The sequence below is a fragment of the Cloeon dipterum genome, chromosome 3, assembly GCF_949628265.1.
Source record: "Cloeon dipterum chromosome 3, ieCloDipt1.1, whole genome shotgun sequence".
Classification (NCBI taxonomy): Eukaryota; Metazoa; Arthropoda; class Insecta; order Ephemeroptera; family Baetidae; genus Cloeon; species Cloeon dipterum.
In genome coordinates, this window is record NC_088788.1 from 14991460 (window position 1) to 15014616 (window position 23157).

The following is a 23157-nucleotide window of genomic DNA, read 5'->3' on the forward strand; positions in this document are numbered from 1 at the left end:
TTCAGCTAGACTGTGCCTGCAGACGAAAAGGACGAGCAGGTTGCATACCTAGCGCTCTTTCACTTCTTTTGCCAAAATTTATTCGTAACTGTTAATTTAGGTCCGAATTTTTACAAATAACATCGATAAGCACTATTTTAGAAGCGGGCCGGTTCATTTTCACTTAATCTTTCGTTTTATTTTCAATTCAAAGAATTGCCAGGGGCAAGTTTTACTTTTTCATAGTCAGTCAGAGCGAGGCAAGTATTTTGGCGGCGATTCAGTTCGTTCATCTTCTCTGAAAGTTGCACGCTGTAATTTGAACTCTCGGTGTTGCAAGTATGTATACTCTCTGTTTGTATGTCCTGTGATCAAAAGGTGCCCAAATCCGCTGATTTTTCCAAATTGGTCGAGCTTGAACTCAAAATTCAGCAGCGGCGGCGCAATGGCAGCCTCTCGCGGCAGCGGATTTGGGTTTTCCGAGTCATATTTCACCTCATCAAATCAGCACACACACCCGGCAAAGACGATCGACCGGCCATTCTAACCGGCGCCGCTTTGCACATTCTAGACGGAGCACCCTGCACTCGTACGATCCGCCGTACGCCAAGAAACCCTTGCCCAAGAACTACGCCCCAAACCAGGGGGTCGCTCCGCCCCCGCCGCCCCCATCTGCCAACTTCACCGCCGAGGAGCAGGCGGCGCTCGACAGTGCCAACAAAATCCTCACATTTGGCAACATGCCCTCCTACAGGTGAGAAATCCATCGATACGAGTTTTTTTTTCAACCCCTACTGATGACGCCCCTTTTCACTTCTACGAGCAGTAGCCGCCAAGATCCGCAGGGTAGAGTTTTGTTTAGACCTGTAAATCACGCCACAGCGCCTGGCATGTCGTCGTCTCGAATACAGTGAGTATCGTCATATTTTTTACTACCGTTCTTTTCATTTTTTAAATGATTCAACCACATTTATGAAGTTTTTTTTAATGCTGTTAATTCTCAAATAGTTAAAGCAAAATAAAAAAGAAATGCATCTGAGCATCAAAATAATATTTGTTGAAGGTCGGAAATATAAAAGCTCGATATAATTTTTTTATGAGCGTTTCAATATCTTTTTTGTACCAACTAGGCACAAAACACTCAATTTCAAGTCTTTTGGGCCACATTTTAAAATCATCTATATTCGTGAATACACCATCCACAGCAAACTGGCCCTTTTTATTCATACAAATAGAATTTTCTACCTAAGGTTCTACACATATAAAGGATTTTCGGGGCTATTCTACTTTGAAGCCTTTAGGCATAGAGGAAGTAGACGAAAATTATTTTTCCTATCAAAAAAGCCACTCAAGTTGAAATGAAAAACAATTTTCTCGATTATAATGGGATATAAATAAAAAAAAAGCATAAAATCTACTAATTTTATCACGTTTTCATTCATTTGGTCGTTTTTTTATCAGGGATAGTTAGCTTAATATTTATTTCAATTTGAAACACGATTTAAAGTGTTCTCAACCACGTTTTTTTTGTAGGTAATGTAGTTGTATATTAAATCCCACAAAACCTGGAATTAGAAAAGCTTTGTGTTTTATCAGAGATTCAAGAGAAAAACACTCAATTTTCTTTTGCAGGGATCATAAAATGCAGCTCAAGAGATTAGGTGCCAGCTCAGGCAGCGAAGATGACATGATTTCAGGTGCGTATGTGTGAGCGAGCCGTAGTAAAAATGTAGAATTTCGGCAGCATGAATTTGCCGTTTATGATGCTGAATCGAAAAACAGCAAACTACGCGAAAGGCTGACGTTCGGCTGGCGTGTTTCAGGGGAGGAAGAGGCTGTGTCGTTCATCGACCTGCCGACGTCAAAGTTGCCCGAGAAGGGCATCCTGAAGAAGTCCGGTCCGTACGGCACCGTGCAAGAGCTCAAGGACAAGTGGGTGGAGGAAATGTCGGACAGCCAGGACATGATGTCCTCGTCAGACAACACCCTGATGGGCGACATGCCCGTGTCCGAGGTGGAGCGCACGCTCAAGAGCCTCAACGGCTACCATGAGGACATCCTGGAGGCGCTGCGGACGGCCGCGTCGCACCGCACGGGCTCGGTGGGCCTGGAGGCGGCCGCGGCGGCGGCGGCCGCTGTGGCGGCTGCCAACCGGCCGGGTCCGTCGGGCCTCGGCAGTCAGGAGTTGCGCGTCAAGGAGGCGTGCTACCCGCACGACTACGCCAGCGACTATCCCAACCCCAGTTTGCTCAAGTCCAGCCAGGAAAAGCTGGTGGCCGTGGCGGCCGCGGCCATCGCAAGCAGTGCCGGTGATAGTGGCGACGAGGACGCTGTGCCGCCGTGCAACACGATACGTATCCGCAACCTCGAGGATTTAATCCGCCAACTCGAGCACCACTCGTCGCGCCACATGAGCCCCAGTGGCTCCGAGGACATTAGAATGTCGGAGACAGAGGCTGATCGGCATTATCGTCTCGAGAACGAGGGGTGGGTGTCGCCTGCCAGTTTCACTACCTCCCCGGCCCCCTACCTGCGCCCTTCCTACTTGCCGGCCCCCCCGTCCGCCCCTGTCCACAGACGCATGCTACCCAGACCGTGGCGCGAGGCCGACTCGCCCGACACGCCCGAGTCCTGGGGCCTTAGATAGTATAAAGAGGCTTTCATGTACAACTACTACTAGCAGTGCGCCTCGTGTCTCCCCCCAGTGTCGGTGTCGCCGCCACCGCCGCCTGCGAGCGCCTGATTTCCAAAAACAGAGCCCCGCACATCCCCGTTTTCCACACCGACGGACACACAAAGAGATGAGCTTATTATACCGTAGATCGCGTCGGCGGGCGAGAGTGAAAAGGGGTCTGCCGGACCAACTTCCTAATTGTAATCAAAGGGGTCCTTTGCAAAGCTTAATTGTTCGTAGCTAACCAAGATGGCCTTCAAATATTAATTCATAGTGGCTTCAATCTGTTTTGCCTCGGAAAACCGTGACAGTTTTTTATTTACTCGTACAAGAAATGACACGCGCCAGAGATTTGTCCAAATTTATCACGCTGTAAAACGCAGCGCCTCTTTCACTCTTCATCCGCGGCACCTCACTATGTAGTATGACGCTGGGAAGACCTACTTGACGCTGCATTATTTATCACCATTGTTGCTCAGATAAATGCCGCCGTTCCTTCCAACAGTGGTGTGCGTAAGCGCGTCATTACAGCTTCCTCTCGTCTACCGCCACGCTTGAAATATATTCTAAACTCGTCACGCTCAAGCGCCCCGTTTCGAGCCCAGCCCACCGCCGTCGGTGGCTGCGTTTTCAACCCCCTGCCCCTGTTCCCTGTTTTTGAAAATCGTGCTCTGCCATCCCCGAGCCTTACGTGCATGAGCTCTTTACTATTTCCTCGCTCGCTCGGCAACTGGAGCTGTGGTGTTGATGTCTCGTTGGTTCGTTTCGAGCCCTCTCTTGGCACTTGCATGCGTAGAGTAGCGAGCGGTAGCCTGCGATGTTTCATTGTGCTGTACTTGTTGAACATTTACCAGCAATCGTTTAATATCTAAACATTTTTTCGCGATGCCTGCGCATCTTGCAGATTTTCGTTCAAGCTTCTCGGGGCGATTTCCGCAACTAAAGCAGAAACTAACTGTTGTTGTTGATTAAATCTAGTTTTCACGAGAGATACACGTAAATGTGACTTTTTAACTGTTGGCGCGTCAGAGATTTTGAATTTTCGAGAGAATATGATAAGGTAAGTTTGGACAATCGGATCCAAGTACGTAAGGTTTTTTCAGCAAGCATGCTTTGGGAGATCTCTATATATTCTAATGTTTATATAACATAATATCAAATAAATAAATTCAGCTCAACCTCAAATAATGAATCTACATAATTTCGCGGAGGTCACATGTGTTGTACGATAGTTGAAGTTTTTAACTGCGTGGCTTGTTTTTTTATCCGAGCAGATGATGTGTTTGCTTCTCAAGCAGAAACATCAATCAAAAATTTTTTGATAGCGCGAGATCTTTGTCCTATTATTGTCGAGAAAGAAAGTCCCATTTTCTCTCCGCAAGCTCATTGTGGCTGTTTCCCACCTAGAATTTTTCGAACCCGTTTGTACAAGCCAAAGTCAAAAGCCCCCTCGTGCTTAGAACCAGGAGAGCCCGCACTCCCTCTCAGTGTCAGTCCCCCTTTTGGTGTTTCAGTGTCCCAGAAAAGATAGCTCAAAAGAGAACCTGTAATGAGAGAAAACGCCCCCCCCCCCTAAAAAAATCAATATTTAGCTAAAAAGAGAGTCAATAAAATTATTGCAAACTTTCGGCTAACGTAACAATCAACACACGCTACTCTATCTATATCTCTAGCTTTGGTGTATCTTGGGAGCTGATTTAATGTTAGAGGTGATGAGCAGGTCCCTGTTGTGTGAATCAATGTTCCTTCTTCGAATGTAAGCATCGCAGCTAGCAGGTGAAATTGATTGATTTGCGACTGTTTTTTGATTTTGATTAAGGTTGGAGTTCTTATTATTATTATTGATTAGCAATGAACAATGTCAGTGTTACTTGGCCCGAATAGCTTATTTCGATACTATGGATATTTTACAAATGACTCGTCTGACATACTTAATGTTCTAGTCCGTAGATGTAGACCACTTACTGCTCTTCAACCCCCAAATCTTTCACAAACCCTTTGTCACTTTAGGGGCGGGAGGTTCGTAATTGCGTAGCGCGTTTTTAACTTTTCTCCGGTCGTAATAAAAGCGAAAAAGAAAGAGTCTACTTACAAAAAACTCACCCAATTCTAAAAATAAGTTTACATAACAATATCTCGTACTTTAAGGAAAGCTACGAAAGTGAATAAAGATTGGAGTCGTTCCCTCTCGTGTTGATGGAATCTGGCAGGAAACACTAAGTTACTCGCGGTCAAAATGCACAGGGATGGGGATTCGGAAAGGGTCTGCTACTGCTATTCTACCGCACGGAAAAGAGATTTTAAGTAACTTTGGGATTGCGATTGAAGCAGATATTCTAAATATTGATGGTGATAACTAAATATATACTATGAAAAAGGACACGCACTCACTCACTCACATAATAATATGCTTAAATACTTATAAAAATGCTAAAAGTTTATTAACTAATTATACTTGTGTTTTGCAATCACTCTGTCGATATTCTGGTTCGTTTGACTTGGTTTCGAGAAAGAGGCGCAGCCTTAAATTAAAATGAAAAAAAAATAATACACTACTCAGATTGCAAGCAAGTGTACGTCTTAAATGTGATGCATGAGGTAGTTGTACGATACGATTATTATTTCCTATCTCGAATTATTAATTACGAGACAGCATTTTAATTCATTATCTGCAGAATTGAGGACTGTGTACTTTCTGTCAATCGCACCAAGTTAATTATTGTATATTATTACATCTTCTTTACTGGCACGTTTCACTTGATTTGCTTCACACCTTTTATCAATGTATTCTTTATTATTTGTTGCACAGCATCTTCTCAGTATTCTCGACGCGGCGCTCGGCTCGCCGACGACACAAGTACCGAAAGAAAATCTGTCGTTCCGGTCCTCGGCGGCCCGACGCTCGCGCCTAGGCCAATTGAACTTTCGATTTTATTACTTACTACTATTAGACACTCAATTGTTAGATACTCTCTTTCTATACATGGTGTATAAATTTTATTATTTCGTTGTCATCCTAACTGTGGATATATATAATATATATTATAACTGCCAATAGTTTGTATCAAAATATAAACAAAGATCTTTTTACAAGATATACTTTTCTGTTTCTTGTTCTTTCAAAATTCTCTGCTATATAACATACTACTGCTACTATACTACTCTCTCATTATTATTATCTATACCTTGGTGACTTGAGTTACTAACACTTGAAATATATTCAGCGTGCACATGACACCTGGACGGAGAAGGTACTAGTAGCACATTCATTCATTTTGCCGCTTTCACACTCTATCTAGACTCAAAATGCCTGCTTTAGTCCCTCACAACTTAGCGATAGATTGTTTTCACGATTTCGGCACTTCTACCGCTAAAGCGTCCCCCTTCCAAGTCCGTCTATTCTATCACGATGCCCTATTCATCCCCTGAAAACATTCCAACTTTGACTTTCAAAGGCACCAATTTGCCATTGAGCACAAGGGCAAACCCCTGGAAAATTCAAGTTATAGAGAAAAAATATACATTTATTGTGATTCGGATTTTGAGATCAGTGTCAATAAGCAGTGTACAGGCAAAAGCTGTTTCTGACGCTTTCCCGTTGTGTTCGTGTGGCATGTCTTACCACTGCGACGGCAGAAACACGAAAAGAGTAGCTGTTTTCTTGGTACACACTACAAAAACTATCTCTTTCTCTCTTTGAACACCCCCTTGCCCGTTGCGTGTGCGTGTGTGCGTGCTGGTGCCCACCAGACCGTAGCAAAGACGCGAGCCTGACCCTATCTATGTTGCAGGACTCGCAAATTCTTCATGTGAATGTATGACCAGCCCCCAAGTCCATGGCCCGGTGCCTTCTGTAGAGGAGGTAACTCTGCACTCGCGCATGCTTTCGCTCTGTGCACTCTCTCGAAATTGCCTGCTTTCGCCCTTGCCCCCGTCCCCCCGACTTCTCACACAACTACTGTACAAATCTAGTCACACTCACACATTCTCTCACTCCATCTCGAATCTCTCGCTGATCCCCCGTCCGTCCGACGCTCCTGTGACGAGGGCCAGAACCCACAGCGCATTCCCTCCTCTCCTCTCTGTCCACCAAGTTTGCTCTGAATTTCGCCGACTTCAAACTTTTCCCGCCATTTTAGCCAAGTGCCGTGTTTGCCCTCGATTCGCCTGAGTGCTCACAAGCTGATTGGAATCGCGTTAGGCCCGCCGCGTCGATCGCTGCAGGGGCAGAGTATGCAACCCGCTCCGCCAGCATGTCGAGCCGGTTGCATAGCAGCACTCCTCCTCACTCCTTCAATTCTCAGCTCGATCATTTCTGAACCTCAGCAGACGATTTCCCCTTGGAACGAATCCCCGTTATTTGTAGATTATTATTAGAGCCAAATTCCAAAATCAGGTGCCAGAGGGTCGAGGCAAATTTCAGGGCTTTCCTTCTTTGGCAGGAGACGGTTGGAGTCGCACTCGGGCCCGAGGCGACGCCGCCTAACACCTCGCTAACTCTTTTTGCAGGGGTCAGGACCCGCGCTTCGTATTCGGACGCTACCGCCTGCCGCAGGGCCCCTCGGGTACCCGGAGGGCCCCGCAGTCGCAGAGTGGCTCCAGAACCGGCTCATACAGGGAAGAAGAAATTTACGAGAGCGCCGATCCGGACCGGGGGGAAATAGAAGAGGCGCCGCACAGTGGCAGCAGGTGCGAACCTTTTCCACATCACTCAGCTCTCATTTCATTTTAGCCCCCCTCCCCACCACTTTCTTAGATTCAAAGAGACCCCTTCCCTCGGCCCCTTTGTTTTCAGTCTTGCTGGAAAAGCAAAACTTCTGCTGCATCTTAATTAATTATATTTTTTCTCATTCTCCGTTTTTAACCGATTGGCACTTCTTTCCATTTCTTTAAATAGTTAGAGCACCCTTTACCGGAGATTTTCTAGAGCTATGTTTATTTCTATAATATCTTTTCTGCTTTTGGCAAACTTCTGGAGCTTTCTCGACAGTTAAAGTGGTATAGCGGTAGATATTTTTGCAGACGCATTAGAACAAAATGTCGGGCACACTTAATCTAACGCACTGATAGCCACGATTTTAGATTTTGAGATTTTTTTTAAAGTTTTTGGGAAACAATTTTAAGACTTGTTTCTGCTCCCTGATTGCGATGAATTTTGCCAAAAATATTTTGCCAGACGCAGCAAAAGTTTTCCAGCCGTTTCGCAGCAACGAAAATGACGTCGCCAATGATTTTACCAGCGATGCTGTTCTCATTGCTGCGGACAGGCGAGAATGCAAAATTGTTAACTATAAAACAATTTTGGTCCAAAATCTGTACATACGTTAATTCCAAATCTCAGTTTTATATATAATTTATAAGGATTTGACTGACACAATTTTGATGCCATTTCTCGTTTTCTCTTTTTTCTAACAGTGAATGGTTACGCGGCAGAAACCAGTACTAAAATTCTCTCTAAAAACAAAACAAAAAGAAAGTATATATGACATTTTGCCAAAAAACCAAGTGCTCAAGAAAAACTGTAGCTTGTTAGAGTCAACTTGAGACTGGAGCATGCAATCACACTCTGTTTCGCAAAAAAGTAAGAATCAATCTCGCCTCTGCATGCCGAGCGGACAAAAATTCAGAGAAACCAAAATGAATAGTTAACAATTATACGAGTGAATAAAGCAAAACTACTACTGCCAAACTGAAAAACAAAACAAAAAAATGCAATCAATGAAACCGTCTGTTTAACACAAAAAATTCCGTGTGTGTGCCGCTGCCAGTGGAGACGACGAGTTCGCCGCCGCCCAACAGTTAGTGCGGTCGGCCAGCGAAGAGGCCCTGCCCGTGACGGGTGGCAAGCGCAAGTCCCGCCACCTGCTCGACCACGACAAGTCCGAGTGTCCGACGTGCCGCAACTCGGACGAAGAGGACGACACCGCGAGTGCCAGCAACGCCAAGACGGCGATTTTTCCCAACTCGTCGCTCGACCAGCTCGACGCGGCGACGGCCGCCCCCGCGGGCCTCACCGCCTCCTACACGCGCCTCTCGGCCAGCGACGAGTCCCGAGAGTCCTCTAGGGACGCCGTCTCCGCGTCCGACGACCCCGCCGCCGCTCTGCTGCTCCAGCCCACGCGCTACCCCGAATACAAACACTGAGCAAGGAAAGCTGCTCCTGCTTCCTTCCGGCTCGCCTTCCACCCGCCTCTCCGCCTTTGACCTCGATTATTCCGCTTCGATTCGTTTTGGTCGCTCTTCCAGGGCACGTCTTTTTTTCGAAATTGGCAATGCATTATGTTCAGTTTCCTAAATAGAAACACGAATTTTAAATTTCAAACTAAGCTCACTACTTGCTGAAAAGGACAAAAATGAGAATTTTTTATAAAACAAATGTAGCTATCAATTTTGTGAAAATTCAGCAATGGTACACTGGTTCGAAATTCTAAACAGGTAGTTTTAAAATTTAATTTATCAATTCACCAAATTAAATTCGAAAGCACTGGACTGATGAGTTTTCTGTTGCAATTTTAGTCACTAAATGGACTGAATGTAGCCTAGCTACATCTTTACTCCTTGATACCTGCCGTCTCAATTTTTTTTTTTATTATTTTTGAAGCAGGAGCACAACTTCCCGAGCCGAATAAATAATCCTATTACAAACAGCACACGCGAGCTAGCGCTTCTTTTATATATTAAAAATCCAACGCGGACTTTTGATAACGAAAATATTTAGAATCCACACACAAGAAAACTAATCACAAACCACGTGAGTGCGCGAGCTTTAAAAGTAAATTTTAGACGCGAACAATCTGTTTGTAGTGAACCTAACACTAAGAAAGAGAGAGAGAAAGAGAGCGCGCTGTGCCCCCCTCAGTTTCCGGAAGACATACACACACTCTCACGCGTTAATTCCAAGGACAGAAAAAAGAATTTGCGAAAAAGACCGGCCGACGTACGAAGTGGACTCTCGTTGTAAAGTATTTTTAGTGGATTGATTCACCAAAGACTGAGCGCTGCATGCTTCTCAACTGTTGTTGAAATATCTCCTCTCTAATACAACATATTTCTAAAAAACGAACAAAAACGCAAAATAAATTGTACTATAAAGAAAGCAACGCGAGCGGAAATGGGTAAACAGAGAATGTAATGTCCGAGAAAAACGTGTCGTAAAAATATGTGCAGGAGGAGAAGAGGAGAGATGAATTGAAGAGAGAAAGTGCAAAAAGGACAGTTTTGTTTTTAGCCAGAGAATCTCTGTACGTGTCTCACACACACACTCACACTGAAAGAGCACTGCTGCTGCTGCTGTTTCCAAATAAAAAGAAGAGAAATATACTGTGTTCACTGCCCGAGGGTCACACGCGACGTAATACGCAAAGAAAGATAGAGAGAGAGAGAAAGCGAGAGCCAGAAGAATGCGCGGGTCATCTACAAATAAAAAAGAGTGAAGCGAAAAGTGTATTGAGAAACACATACGGCTCACACAAAAAAAAATTAACAAGCAAAGAGCGTCATATTCTAATTTGAAGGAGGCTGCAGGTCGCAGGATAACGTCGGCGCCCCTCCGAATTTAACGCTGCTTTTTTATCCTGCGCCGGCGCGCGGCCCACGGCCCGCCTTTCGCGTTCTGGGCCCGCCCGGCCACAAACTCAACTACTGCTGACAGACAGAGACGCAAAGTGTGCGCCGCACGCGCGTGTTATCCCGTGGCCTGCCGCTCCCTGTGCACCAAGATTAAATGCAGAGCCACCTCGCAACACCAAAATGAATAAAGAGCTCAATAATAACTTATTGTCAAATGGTTTTAGCCGACGAGTGCGGAATGCGTGCGATATAGTTTGTCTCCTTCTGACCGATCAGAGAGTTGCCGGACCGTCCGCCGGCCCCTCCACGCTCAGACTCCTTACAAAAAGGGCCGCCGATATTTTCGAGTCGCGTTTAATCACCCGAATTAGATATTTTTCGAGCCGGCTAGCTGCCGGCGGACGTACGAGCCGGCGCAACTTCAATTAGACTCATTAGACACACACACACACATTGCATGTTGGCATTTTTAAAATAGCTGTTATTTGTACCACCGAACGACCGATGAGAATGCGTCAGTGTGCGTGTGTAGGCGAGAGTGAGTCGTGCGGATTATTTAAATATGAAAGTGAATATACACACTCACACACATTACAAGAGAGACGACGAGAGAAAATACATAAATATATTATATATATTTACACAATGAGGAACTCTGCATGTAATATTGGTGCAGGCATACAAACAACCGAGCAAACATAGGTGAAGATATTGAATTATTAAAAAACTGCTGTCATAAACACGATTGTTTATTTTTACTCTTGATAACGAGCGTTGTAAATAGATACGTTTAAACAAGTGCAAAAATTATGCTGTTTGAGCGGATGGTGACGGAAAAAATGAGCCAAAGATAAACATTTGTTAACTGTCATTTATAATTAAGTGAAAGATGGGCGAACGAAAGTGTCGTGCTCGAGCGAGGATTTAAATGGGAAAAAAGAGAAAAGCTGCCTGAAAAATCATTCTGTTCTTCGACAACTGTGTCTGAAAATTAATAATATTCATCCGTTGTGTTTGCGAAAGAATTCAACACTTTTCTCGGAATCAAATCGATGCGTGCGCGTTATATGAGAATCACTCACTGGCATTGATTTGCGCACCGCATCTTCGAAAAAGGAAGAGAAATCATCGAGTATGTGCTTGGGTTTTCTCTCAAGAGGCTCACCTGTTGTTATCACTGTACACTTCCAAAAAAAAGAAAGAGCAAATCACGTTCTTGTTGTTTTCATAGAGTTTAAAAAGCAAAAAACAAAATGTATTCCTCTTATCTTCTCCGACTTATTCTATGTGACGAACGGATGCAAGAAAAGTGAAAATCGACATATTGTTTCCAGCTTGGTTATTACTGTTGACGAGATGACTAAATTTATTTCCTACACAACCTGAGTTACGAAAAACACAAGCGGTTGCAGTTTTTAGACTTAATGAAATGAAGAAAATAGTTATTGCATTTAATGTTTTAGGTGTAAGTATACATTGCGACAAAAGAGAAGAATTTTTATTATATACGAAAAATATCAATTGTGTTTTTATTTTGCAAAGACATAATTATGTATATACACAACACGAAAACACACTCACTAACGGCAGTTGAACAAACCCAAATGTTGAAACTATTTCTAATGTTCAGACAATGATGAGAAAATAATAAGAAAAGTGAAAAAAATAATGGTACTTTTATTTTTTTAATTCCTTTCCACCTGTTGGTATTTGAGTTAGCACAATTTACTGATATTCAATCGATTAGGTCTCTTAAATTGACAGCAAGTGGCTATTTCCACGTGTGATGTAAGCAAATCTTTTCTTATCAAGTAATACATATTTTTATTTCATTTATTTATTAAATAGTTTTAAATACGTAATAACAAAATTTGTGTATTATCTCTTCGACTAGACAGAGCACCTTAGGTATGTTATTAGTTATAAATCAAATTGTGAAATAAACAGTCAATACAATTATCACAACCAGCACCAGAAATGGCAGCCAAGTCTTCAGCCATGCCCCAAAACTAAGGAGGTTTGATTCGTTTAGCATAGAGAGGGAGACAGTAATTGTTTTTTATCTACCTGACATATCTGCTGTGAAATAATGAAAGGAAGCACAGCGTCACCATATTCCAGGAGCTACTGTTGTCATATTCCATCAAATTCAGAGCCATTGCGACGTGGGAATGGCAGTTATCACAACACAAATTATGCTGCAAAAAGAAATAAAAAATAAATATTACATAATGTGGATGCGATAAACTAGATAGATTATAATACCATTCTCCCTTTGTACTCCTCGGAAGCCTCCACTACAGCCCTGTCCCAGGTAGCTGGACCACCCTTCACCTTGCTAGGGTCTAGTCTCCAGTATTTTGTAGGTCTGCCGAATCCCATGTTGTCCTCGGATACAAAATACGGTCCAGCAAAATCCCTGATCACGCCAGACGACATGCAGATGCCCATGTGACCAATAAAAGGGAATAGCCATCTAAAAATAAAATTACAGCATGTTTCAATTTGGCGATATGTAGTTATTGAATTTTAGAAATTGCATACGTGAGAAGTGGTATGGGCGTCCAAACAATACTAAAAGGGTATCTTGCTCTGCTGTGATCCATCTCGCACTCCATAAAAAAATTAATATTCGAGGTTGAGGTTCGTATCGTTACTATCTTCAAAGCTGTCAATTAATTGTTCCACCTATAATCTTCTAATTATATTGTAAAATAATGTTGTGTTTCGTGGATGATCTTCTTCCTGTTGTGTGTGTTGTGTTGTGTATCACCCGGTCTCACCGGGCACTGAGATCGAGTAGACCTGGAGTAGACACGCCTATTTATTAGAACTATCATAAACAACAGCAGTTTTGCCAACAAAAATTGTGATATGTATTTTAAATCGAAGTAGGTATTGTGATTGCAATAAAATATCTAAGTACATCACGAACAAATTAAAAATAAAATCAACATGAAAGTTAATTTATTTATTAAAATCGTTTATTATCAGAAGAATATAGTCCATGCACTGAAACAAAAAGTTTGACCAATAACACTATTCGGACTATTCGGATTATAATGGTTTGCAGCCTTGATCACAAAAACATGGCTGCATGCTGGGAAAAATTTTACATTCCATGACGATGCGTGATGACGCCATACTAGTTTACCAATATTACTTCTCGACGAATCCCGTGTCGACCGACGGCTGCACAAAAAGCAAAGATGGCGTCCGAGTTGCTCCCACAATTTTCTTCATCCACATCCACTCCGATTCGTTCATCCGACCAGTTCCGACCTGGTAAGAAGCAGGCAAGAAGTTGTAGTGGCAGTGGCCTTGTTGTTTTGAGGTTTCAGCGTCGCATGGTTTTCAATATTCGGTCTTTGGATTGAAATCGGTCCTGTTGTGACATGTCATCGATTGGTTCGATCGAAATCCCTCTCCGGGACACGGATGAGGTACAAGAAGCTTCCAAATGTGAAATTTTCACTCTAAAATGCACATTTCAGGTGATTGAACTGAGCTTCGACCAACTGCCGGACGGAGAAGAGGTTCTCAGCATTTTGCGGCAGGAACATGCCGCCCTGCATTTGTGGGTGCGGTTGGCTGAAGAGTATTATCGGCAGAGCAAGCATGAAGCGTTTGTACAGATCCTCGAAGCGGCCAGGACAGAGGCGAACAATGACTATCGGGACAATGAGAAGGACCAGATGCGGGCCTTGGACATGCTCGCCGCTTATTATGTGCAAATTGCTAACAAGGAGAAAAATAAGGACAAGAAGCGCGAGTTGTTTACCAAAGCCACACTCTTGTACACGGCCGCTGACAAAATCATCATGTACGATCAGGTAAACAATTCTAAAATCATTACGAAGCATCTACATCTATTCATATTACTTTCCATTTTAATAGCAACATTTGCTTGGCCGTGCGTACTTTTGCCTCCTTGAAGATGGTAAAATGGACCAGGCAGATGCCCAGTTCAATTTCGTGTTGGGACAAGACGCCAACAACATCCCTTCGCTCTTGGGCAAAGCCTGCATTGCTTTCAACAGAAAGGACTACAGGGGTGCCCTTGCCTTCTACAAAAAAGCCCTGCGCAACAACCCCATGTGCCCAGCGGCAGTTCGTCTCGGGATGGGACACTGCTTTGCCCGACAGGGAAACTTGGAAAAAGCCAAGCTAGCTTTTGAACGGGCACTCCAGCTCGACCACGGATGTGTCGGCGCCCTTGTCGCCCTTGCTGTGCTCAAGTTGAACGAGCAGACAACTGATTCTATCAGGGAAGGCGTTCAAATGCTCTCCAGGTTAGTTAGTGCTGTGTCAAATTACTGAATGGATTTTTGCAAATCATTTTTATGGATTATTGTTTTCCAAAAGCGTCCCATTGAGAGGAAAAATATCATGGATAATCAATATTTCAGCAGAGCAGTTATTTGCGAGATTGGAGGTCGATTGGACGCGATTTTTCAGCGTTGAATTTTTTAGGTGGCAGTCATATTTGCTTAAAGTACTTGTTAATAGATGGTGAAATTCCAAATTTGAAGCTCGGGAATGCGGGCGTTCCCTATTTTTTCGGTATCTCAAAAATACCCAAAAAAGGAATTATGTTAATGAACTCTAAACTGCAACTCTTGACTGCGTTGAGGTATCACGTTGAAATTTTCACTGCCTAACCTAGTTTTTAATCCTGAATAACTTTTGCATTTACAAAAAATTCGCAGGTCGAAGGTCAAGGTCACCTTTTGCGACCTTTTTTTGAAAATTCAAAATTAAGGGATGATAGCCCCCTACGATTTTTTTGGGGTTAAGGGCTGAAATGTAGCCCGTGAAATTATGCACAAGTACACCAAGTTTCATAGGTGCAATCGCGATACTTTTGCTGCAATTTGAATTTGAAGTTTGAAAACCTGCTCGAGGCCGCTTGACCGCGCATGCACTTTGAGCGGCGAGTTCGCCTCTCGTTCGTCAAGTTGATTTTTTTCGCATTTCACTTGCTTAGAAACACCAAGAGGTCCTAGGGTAGACCAAGGAAGGTAGAAATCGACCTTCAGGGTCTGTCCCTGACGTGACCCTGAAATACAAAATTTCGAAAATTTCCAATTTCATCGAACTTGGTGTCTTTTTATAGGTTTTCACCACTGTACAGCTCAAATATAGAGCCAAAATTGCCGAATTACAATCCTGAAACCGGTTCTTGAAATAATTGTGGTAGCCATTCATCCAGACGTGATGTGCAAAATGGTCAAAATTTTAAATTCTTAATTCTATTTATTTTGCACACATGAAGTTCATAATATGTGTTGATAATAAAGGATCTTATGCTTAATACTATGAAAAAATGTTATTAAATGCACTGGCAAATAAGCTACTTTTAAAAACCAAATATTTTTGTTTCCTTTCTTTTTATAAAAAAATTAAACATGTAATTTAATTGTTATTTGCTCTAAATAATTTTTTTTTAACTCTTTTTTAAAAAGAATCGTTAATTTTTAACACTCAATATGAACTCTGTGTGTACAAAACAGAAGAATCATATCATAAATTAAAGATTTCAAAATTTGACCATTTTGCACATCATGTCTGGATGAATGGCTACCACAATTACTTCAAGAACCGGTTTCAGGATTGTAATTCGGCAATTTTGGCTCTATATTTGAGCTGTACAGTGGTGAAAACCTATAAAAAGACACCAAGTTCGATGAAATTGGAAATTTTCGAAATTTTGTATTTCAGGGTCACGTCAGGGACAGACCCTGAAGGTCGATTTCTACCTTCCTTGGTCTACCCTAGGACCTCTTGGTGTTTCTAAGCAAGTGAAATGCGAAAAAAATCAACTTGACGAACGAGAGGCGAACTCGCCGTAGTGCTTTGCGCGGGTACAAATTTTCAACCCAAACCCGCACCGAACCCGCTTATTTCGTACCGCACCCAAACCGCACCCATATCTTTTTCAAAATTTGAACCCGCACCCGCACCAACCCGCACTACGCCAACCCGCACCCGCAATCCGCCATATTGGATTTGCAAAATCTGGACCCGCACCCGCGGGTTTGGTGCGGGTTTTGCGGGTTCAACCCTCAAACCCGCGACCCGCGCAAAACAGTTGAGAAAACCCCGACTTTCCAATTTTTGCGGGTTTTGCGGGCGTTTAAAGGTCAAAATCTGGGAATTTTGAGTACTTTATAACTTTGCTCAGGGTAATCCTAGAACAAAAATTAAAAGACCCGTAAACTCGTCTCAACGAGGCAAACAACTTTTACATTGACCTCAAGGTGGTAGGTCAAAGCCCAAGGTCACAAAAATTAATTTTTGGAATTAAAACTTAAATTTAAAAATAGATATATTGAATTTTTTTTATTTTTTTCAAAACCGTTTTGTAGAACACATAAATTAAGTTAAAAACGTTAAAATTTGGAATGGCGTTGTTCCTAATTTTTTTTAATTAAAAATGAAAAATTCGAAAACCCTTGTTTGTCGCGGTAGGTAAAAACGGTGATTGACCAAAAAATGTCGACTTCAAATCATCCGAATTTCAAAAACCACATACCGTTAGACTCCTCTCGACATCCCTAAGTGCACTAAAGGGGTATAATTCGATTTTATATTTTGTTTTATAATTGCGACAAGATTTTTAGTGCAGAATTCGAGATTTGGTGCTCATCAAGCATTTTATTGCACCCGTCTCGATAAAAAAAACTTTGTACACCCGATTCTCGGATTGTGGTGGTCCTATTTACAAAAAATACGTACCATAAAAAATTTCAATATATTCATTTTCAAAATGGAGTTTAAAATCTAAAAATTAATTTTTTTTTACCTTGACCTTTGACCTACCACTTTGAGGTCACGATAAAAGTTGTTTGTCTTGTTAAGACGAGTTTACGGGGTTTTTAATTTTTGTTATAGGACCACCCTGAGCAAAGTTATGAAATACTCAAAATTCCCAGATTTTGATCTTTGAACGCTCGCAAAACCCGCAAAAATAGGAAAGTCGGGGGTTTTCTCAACTGATTTTTAGTTCAATTAGGTCAAATTTAAAGCAAAAAAATTCATCAAAATCCATCGACCCCTGGACAACAATTCGTTGAGTTCAGAGATTTGGCTCAATTCACCAGTTGCATAAACCCTAAGTGTTTGAAGCCACCAATTAATAGATGGCGCCACCGTAGACTCTCGATTTTAAGGCACTTCCGCTGCGATTTAAGACTCAATCTAGCTACCGTGCATTCTTCAATTAATTTGCTATTTTTTGACGTGCTGAAAACCAAAATCGGTTCAGCCAATCGCTGTAAAATCGTGAAAAAACTATTATTTGAAATAAAAACATATGTTTCAACGTTTCTACGGCGAATGGCTGAACCGATTTTGGTTTTCAGCACGTCAAAAAAAAGCAAATAATTTAAAAAAGCAAAATAGCTAGATTGTGTCTGAAATCGCAGCAAAAATGTCTTAAAACCGCTTGAAACAAAAATTTTTTTAAAAAATTCTGTGGTTGCGCCATCTGTTGGCGGCTTCAATAACTAAAGGTTTATGCAACTGGTCAATTACATAAAAGTTGCGGGTTTGCCGAGTCAACCCGCACCCGCACCAAACCGCACAACACCAACCCGCACCCGCAATCCGCCATATTGGATTTGCGAAATCTGGACCCGCACCCGCGGGTTTGGTGCGGGTTTTGCGGGTTCAACCCTCAAACCCGCGACCCGCGCAAAGCAAGTCGCCGCTCAAAGTGCATGCGCGGTCAAGCGGCCTCGAGCAGGTTTTCAAACTTCAAATTCAAATTGCAGCAAAAGTATCGCGATTGCACCTATGAAACTTGGTGTACTTGTGCATAATTTCACGGGCTACATTTCAGCCCTTAACCCCAAAAAAATCGTAGGGGGCTATCATCCCTTAATTTTGAATTTTCAAAAAAAGGTCGCAAAAGGTGACCTTGACCTTCGACCTGCGAATTTTTTGTAAATGCAAAAGTTATTCAGGATTAAAAACTAGGTTAGGCAGTGAAAATTTCAACGTGATACCTCAACGCAGTCAAGAGTTGCAGTTTAGAGTTCATTAACATAATTCCTTTTTTGGGTATTTTTGAGATACCGAAAAAATAGGGAACGCCCGCATTCCCGAGCTTCAAATTTGGAATATCACCATCTATTAACAAGTACTTTAAGCAAATATGACTGCCACCTAAAAAATTCAACGCTGAAAAATCGCGTCCAATCGACCTCCAATCTCGCAAATAACTGCTCAGCATAAATTTACCAACGCGGGTCAGAGAAATTTCCTCTTGGCTTATGTATAAATTCTGCCAATAAATCAAACACTTGCCAAGAATAGTACAATACTGAACAGCTGTCTGTGGCAGTATACAATAAACTCTGTCTGTTGTGGTTCCTTGAGAGAGATGGTCATTAAACTTTTTTATTTACCCAAAGAACTTATTTCCAGGGCTTATGCCGCTGACCCTGGAAATCCTATGGTGCTGAACCACTTGGCCAACCACTTCTTTTTCAAGCGAGATTTCAACAAAGTGCAGCATCTTGCCTTACATGCGTTCCACAACACCGAGAACGAAGCAATGCGAGCCGAAAGTTGCTTCCAGCTGGCAAGGTCGTTCCACGCTCAAGGCGATTACGACCAGGCTTTCCAGTATTACTATCAGTCGACTCAGTTTGCACCTCCGTCTTTCGTCCTGCCGCATTTTGGCTTGGGTCAGATGTACATTTACAGAGAGGATCCTGAAAATGTACGTTACTTTGTGTTGTGTGCTGTGCATAACCCCTTCATGTCTGTTTTTATTTTTCAGGCTGCCAACTGTTTTGAAAAGGTGCTGAAAGTGCAGCCTAATAATTACGAAACAATGAAAATCCTTGGATCCTTGTACGCTAACTCCAGCAGCCAAGCCAAGAGGGAGATTGCTAGACAGCATCTAGCAAAGGTCACGACACAGTTTCCTGAAGACGTGGAAGCGTGGATCGAAATGGCTCAGATCCTGGAGCAGACCGACCTGGCCGCAGCTCTCACAGCTTATGGCACGGCAACCAAAATTCTCCGTGACAAAGTTGGAGCTGAAGTGCCTCCTGAAATTCTCAACAATGTTGGATCACTGCACTACAGACTCGGGAACCTTGATGATGCCAAACAGTAAGAATGAAATCGATATGTCTTGATGTGAGCCTTTATTAACTCTAACGAACAATCACTTCTAATGATGGAAACTTAAAATCTAATTATCTTATTATTTAATTCATGGTTAATGAATGCAATTCATCATTAAAAATATTTAGTGAATGCCAGCCAAGATATCATCGAATACAGTCCAATGCTACAACTAGCAGCTTTTTTGAGACACTTCTAATTAATGCGTGATCCTTATTTGTACAAAGGATACTAAAAAATTGGTTGGAATTTCGTGTCAGTTAGTAACATTAAATCCTTCTGTTTCAGCTACTTTGAGGATTCACTCGCAAGAGCCAGAAGCGAGGCAGAGCATGATCCCCACTATTACAATGCGATTGCTGTGACAACTACTTATAATCTTGCCCGGTTGTCAGAGGCACAGTGTCAATTTGACAAGGCTGAGAAGCTATATAAGGATATCTTAAAAGAGCATCCCAACTACGTAGATTGCTACTTGCGCTTGGGCTGCATGGCCAGGGACAAAGGCCAGATTTACGAAGCCTCTGATTGGTTTAAAGTGCGCAGAAAATGAATTTGTTGGAGCAAAAATTAAAACTCGAATAACAGGAAGCGCTGCGTATCAACAACGAGCACCCTGATGCCTGGTCTCTGCTGGGAAACCTCCATTTGGCCAAGATGGAGTGGGGCCCTGGCCAAAAGAAGTTTGAGCGAATCTTGAAGAATCCAGCCACGAAAGATGACGCCTACTCTTTAATTGCTCTCGGCAATGTGTGGCTGCAGACCCTGCACCAACCAACAAGGGACAAGGAAAGGGAGAAAAGGCACCAGGACAGAGCACTTGCCATGTACAAGCAGGTATTGCGAAATGATCCCAAAAACATTTGGGCAGCTAACGGCGTTGGCGCTGTTCTGGCCCACAAAAACTGCGTCATCGAGGCCAGGGATATTTTCGCTCAGGTAAAAAATTAATCCTAGTTGTTTGAAGTCGCAAATAATCTTTAATTAAATTTGTTTCAGGTGCGCGAAGCAACTGCTGATTTTTGTGATGTCTGGCTGAACATTGCCCACGTGTATGTAGAGCAGAAGCAATATGTCAGCGCCATTCAAATGGTATCTATCCTCTGATTTAAAATAGTATCTGGATTAATTACACCTTGTCCTTTTTCAGTATGAGAATTGCCTCCGCAAATTTTTTAAGAATCACACCGTGGAAGTGCTACTATACTTGGCAAGAGCCTACTTCAAAGCTGGCAAGCTGAAGGAAACCAAGGTGACTCTCCTGAAGGCCCTGCGGGTCGCTCCTCAGGACTCGGTTCTGCTCTTCAATACTGCCATTGTGCTACAGCAGAGAGCTATCGCCACTCTCAAAATGGAGAAATCCACTTTAGGAACTGTGCTGGAAGCAGTCAATGAACTTGCACTCTCGCAGAAGTAAGTGGTAGTTTCATTTATTATGTTTGTATCACTAAACTATGCTTTGAAACAATATATTTCAATAATGAATCTCCTTTATAGATTTTTCAAACACTTGTCTGTGAATGGCGACCGCATGCGGTTCGACTTGGCCCAGGCTGCGCGAGAGGAGCGCAAGTGCCAGGATCTGATGTCACAGGCGCAGTACCACGTGGCTCGTGCACGCAAGGTGGACGAAGAAGAGCGTGCGTTGCGGCGCAAGCAGGAGGAGGAGCGCGAGATCTTCCGCAAGAAGCAACGCGAGCTGATGGCTAAGGCGGCTGAAGAGCGGCGTCTGCGTGACGAGGAAATGCTAGCCAAGCGCAAGGAATACGTCGAGAAGACCAAGAACGCGTTGCTCTTCCAGGAGATGCCTAGCGAGAAAAGCTCCAAGAAGGGCCGCAGCCGCAAGGACCGAGACGACGGCAGTGCCGACGACGAGAACGAGGAGCCCAGGTCTCGGAGGAGTAAAGGCGGTGGCAAGGGACGCAGGTAGGAAATCATATTATATAAGCTGTCATTTACACCAATAATTATGGCAATACATTCTCTTAAAATTCTCTGAGCCGTTCCTGATCATCGGCAGCAATTTTTGATTACTTAGACATTTGGGAAAATCTGTTTAACTTAATTTGTATTAAAATGGATAAAAACTTTCCACCAATTTTCCTTATCAGCAAAGAGTACAAGCTTCGTTTTCTCTTTTAAATTCTTGAATTTCTTAATAAAGGGGCTCTGGTAAATGTATCAAATTAATTAATCCTGTGCAATATTTGCAGTCGCAAGCGCAAGGCTGGTACTCCAAGTGGCTCAGATTCTGACCAAGGAGGCAGTCCGAGATCTAAGGGCAAGAAGAAGAAGAAGCCCAAGAAGAAGATGGAGGCTGACGAAGGTCTGTCTGCCAAGCAGAGGATGCGGATTGTCTCCAAGGCTGTTATATCCACCTCGGAAAGCGACAGTGACAATCCAAACCTCAGAATCGCTAGCGATGAGTAAGAATTCGACTTTATTTTCACTAATTTCACACTTAATTGTAATTTCTCTTGCGCCCCCAGAGAGGGAAGTGACAGAAGCGGTGGTCGCCGTAAACGCAAAATCTCAAGCAGTAGCTCTGGCCGCTCAAGAAGCAGGTCAAAAAGCAAGTCAAGGAGTCGATCGCGTAGCAAGTCGAGGAGCCGCAGCAAATCTGGTTCTCGTAGCAGATCAAAAAGCAGAAGCAAGTCTAGGAGCAGAAGCAAGTCGGACTCCCGTAGCAGATCAAGGTCTGCTAGTGGCTCACGCAAATCAGGAAGCAGGTCTAGAAGTGGATCCAGATCTGGCAGTGGTTCGCCGAGGTCCAGAAAAAGTGTTTCGCGATCCAGGAGTGGCTCGCCTAAGTCTAATAGGAGCGGCTCAAAGTCTAGAAGTGCTTCACCCGCTAGCAAAAGGTAACTAATAACTGATTTCTTTCTATATGGATGCGGTAAATTAAATTATTGAACGATGCTTTTCTAAATCTCGTTAGATATAACTTTTCTTGCTCTGATTCATTAGATCTGAATTTTTCAGAAGTGGCAGTGGTTCTCGGTCTGGAAGTGCTTCTCCAAAGTCCAATAAGAGTGGCTCACGTTCAAGAAGTGGCTCTAGAAGTGGTTCTGGAAGCGATTGAAAAATCTACAATAGTGCTTGTTGAGTGTATATGGAACTTTAATCGTAGTGTTTCATCAATCAAAACATTCAGAGTAACCGAACCATACACATTTGCTTCTATTAAATCAATGATTGAAATTGTGACTTATACCAAACTTCCTTCAGTCAAACTTGACTTGCAGCACGTCATAATATATTGCAATTGGTAAAAGCTATAAAAAATGAACATAGATAGTGGATGGAAGTCCATAACCGTTGCATTAATTAATTTTTGGGGCGCTTTGCTACTTAAATATCAAAATTACTGAAATCGGCTCCATTTGCAGTACTATATTTTATGTTGAAATGAAGGCAAGATTATACAAAATTCCTTGCCGACGGTAAAAATGTTGGCAAGAGTCAAATGACGGCTAACCTCCAACACGGTCTGTGGGACCTTCATATCACTGAAACTTTGCAAACACGATTGACATCATGTTTAGCGTAAATATTTTGTGTTGTAATTTAAACAATGATTAACTTCCGAGTTATTGTATTATTTGAAATTAAAAGGTAAACGTTTTTTAATAATAAAAAGCACTTAGATTCTTAACTATCAAAATCATTTCATTTAAATATGAGCCTATTTTCTCCAATTTAGTTAGAAATAAACCTAGTACGCTCGTGAAGAGAGTTCTCTTGCCAAAATGATGGAATGCAATCGATGATTCTTGGACACTTCAAATTCACTT

General features: G+C 42.7%; 3 protein-coding genes across 13 annotated transcripts in view; 2 read left to right on the plus strand and 1 right to left on the minus strand.

Moving 5' to 3' along the window:
* mmd (mind-meld) overlaps positions 1-10036 on the plus strand; it is a 227654-nt gene extending 217618 nt beyond the window's left edge. For 7 of the 11 annotated variants that reach the window (XM_065485337.1, XM_065485341.1, XM_065485338.1 and 4 more), the window contains 7 exons: positions 551-733; positions 806-889; positions 1612-1676; positions 1803-2466; positions 5878-5904; positions 7163-7342; positions 8422-10036. In XM_065485337.1, coding sequence (XP_065341409.1) covers positions 551-733; positions 806-889; positions 1612-1676; positions 1803-2466; positions 5878-5904; positions 7163-7342; positions 8422-8797 — 1579 coding nt within the window. In that variant the 3' untranslated portion in view covers positions 8798-10036. Of the gene's footprint in view, positions 1-550; positions 734-805; positions 890-1611; positions 1677-1802; positions 2467-5877; positions 5905-6444; positions 6516-7162; positions 7343-8068 lie in introns of those variants that run through there. The other 4 variants (XM_065485346.1, XM_065485347.1, XM_065485348.1 and 1 more) reach the window with 4 other exon arrangements.
* Positions 10037-11881: 1845 nt separating this feature from the next.
* Positions 11882-12978, minus strand: LOC135940462 (transmembrane protein 222). The gene is made up of 4 exons (XM_065485358.1): positions 12767-12978; positions 12488-12698; positions 12290-12420; positions 11882-12231 (listed from the first exon to the last, which is right to left on the minus strand). The coding sequence occupies exons 1-4, from the start codon at positions 12838-12840 to the stop codon at positions 12150-12152; spliced, it is 498 nt and encodes a 165-aa protein (XP_065341430.1). The 5' UTR covers positions 12841-12978; the 3' UTR covers positions 11882-12149.
* Positions 12979-13506: 528 nt separating this feature from the next.
* Ctr9 (RNA polymerase-associated protein Ctr9) lies at positions 13507-23018 on the plus strand. Its single transcript, XM_065485055.1, has 13 exons — positions 13507-13665; positions 13717-14055; positions 14120-14514; positions 18653-18950; positions 19011-19348; positions 19652-19901; positions 19952-20302; positions 20363-20455; positions 20514-20776; positions 20861-21289; positions 21577-21789; positions 21853-22224; positions 22346-23018. Exons 1-13 carry the CDS (start codon positions 13618-13620, stop codon positions 22443-22445), a joined length of 3489 nt encoding a protein of 1162 aa, XP_065341127.1. The 5' UTR covers positions 13507-13617; the 3' UTR covers positions 22446-23018.
* Positions 23019-23157: the final 139 nt, after the last annotated feature.

Bases quoted from the DNA above. Each gene is read 5' to 3' on its own strand.
- LOC135940462 (XM_065485358.1), bottom strand. From the start codon at position 12,840: ATGGAGTGCGAGATGGATCACAGCAGAGCAAGATACCCTTTTAGTATT. The intron at 12,699-12,766 runs GTATGCAATTTC...TTTTATTTTTAG, and splicing joins ACGCCCATACCACTTCTCAC to ATGGCTATTCCCTTTTATTG. The intron at 12,421-12,487 runs GTATTATAATCT...TTCTTTTTGCAG, and splicing joins AGGAGTACAAAGGGAGAATG to CATAATTTGTGTTGTGATAA.
- Ctr9 (XM_065485055.1), top strand. From the start codon at position 13,618: ATGTCATCGATTGGTTCGATCGAAATCCCTCTCCGGGACACGGATGAG. The intron at 14,056-14,119 runs GTAAACAATTCT...CCATTTTAATAG, and splicing joins AAATCATCATGTACGATCAG to CAACATTTGCTTGGCCGTGC. The intron at 20,303-20,362 runs GTAAAAAATTAA...AATTTGTTTCAG, and splicing joins CCAGGGATATTTTCGCTCAG to GTGCGCGAAGCAACTGCTGA.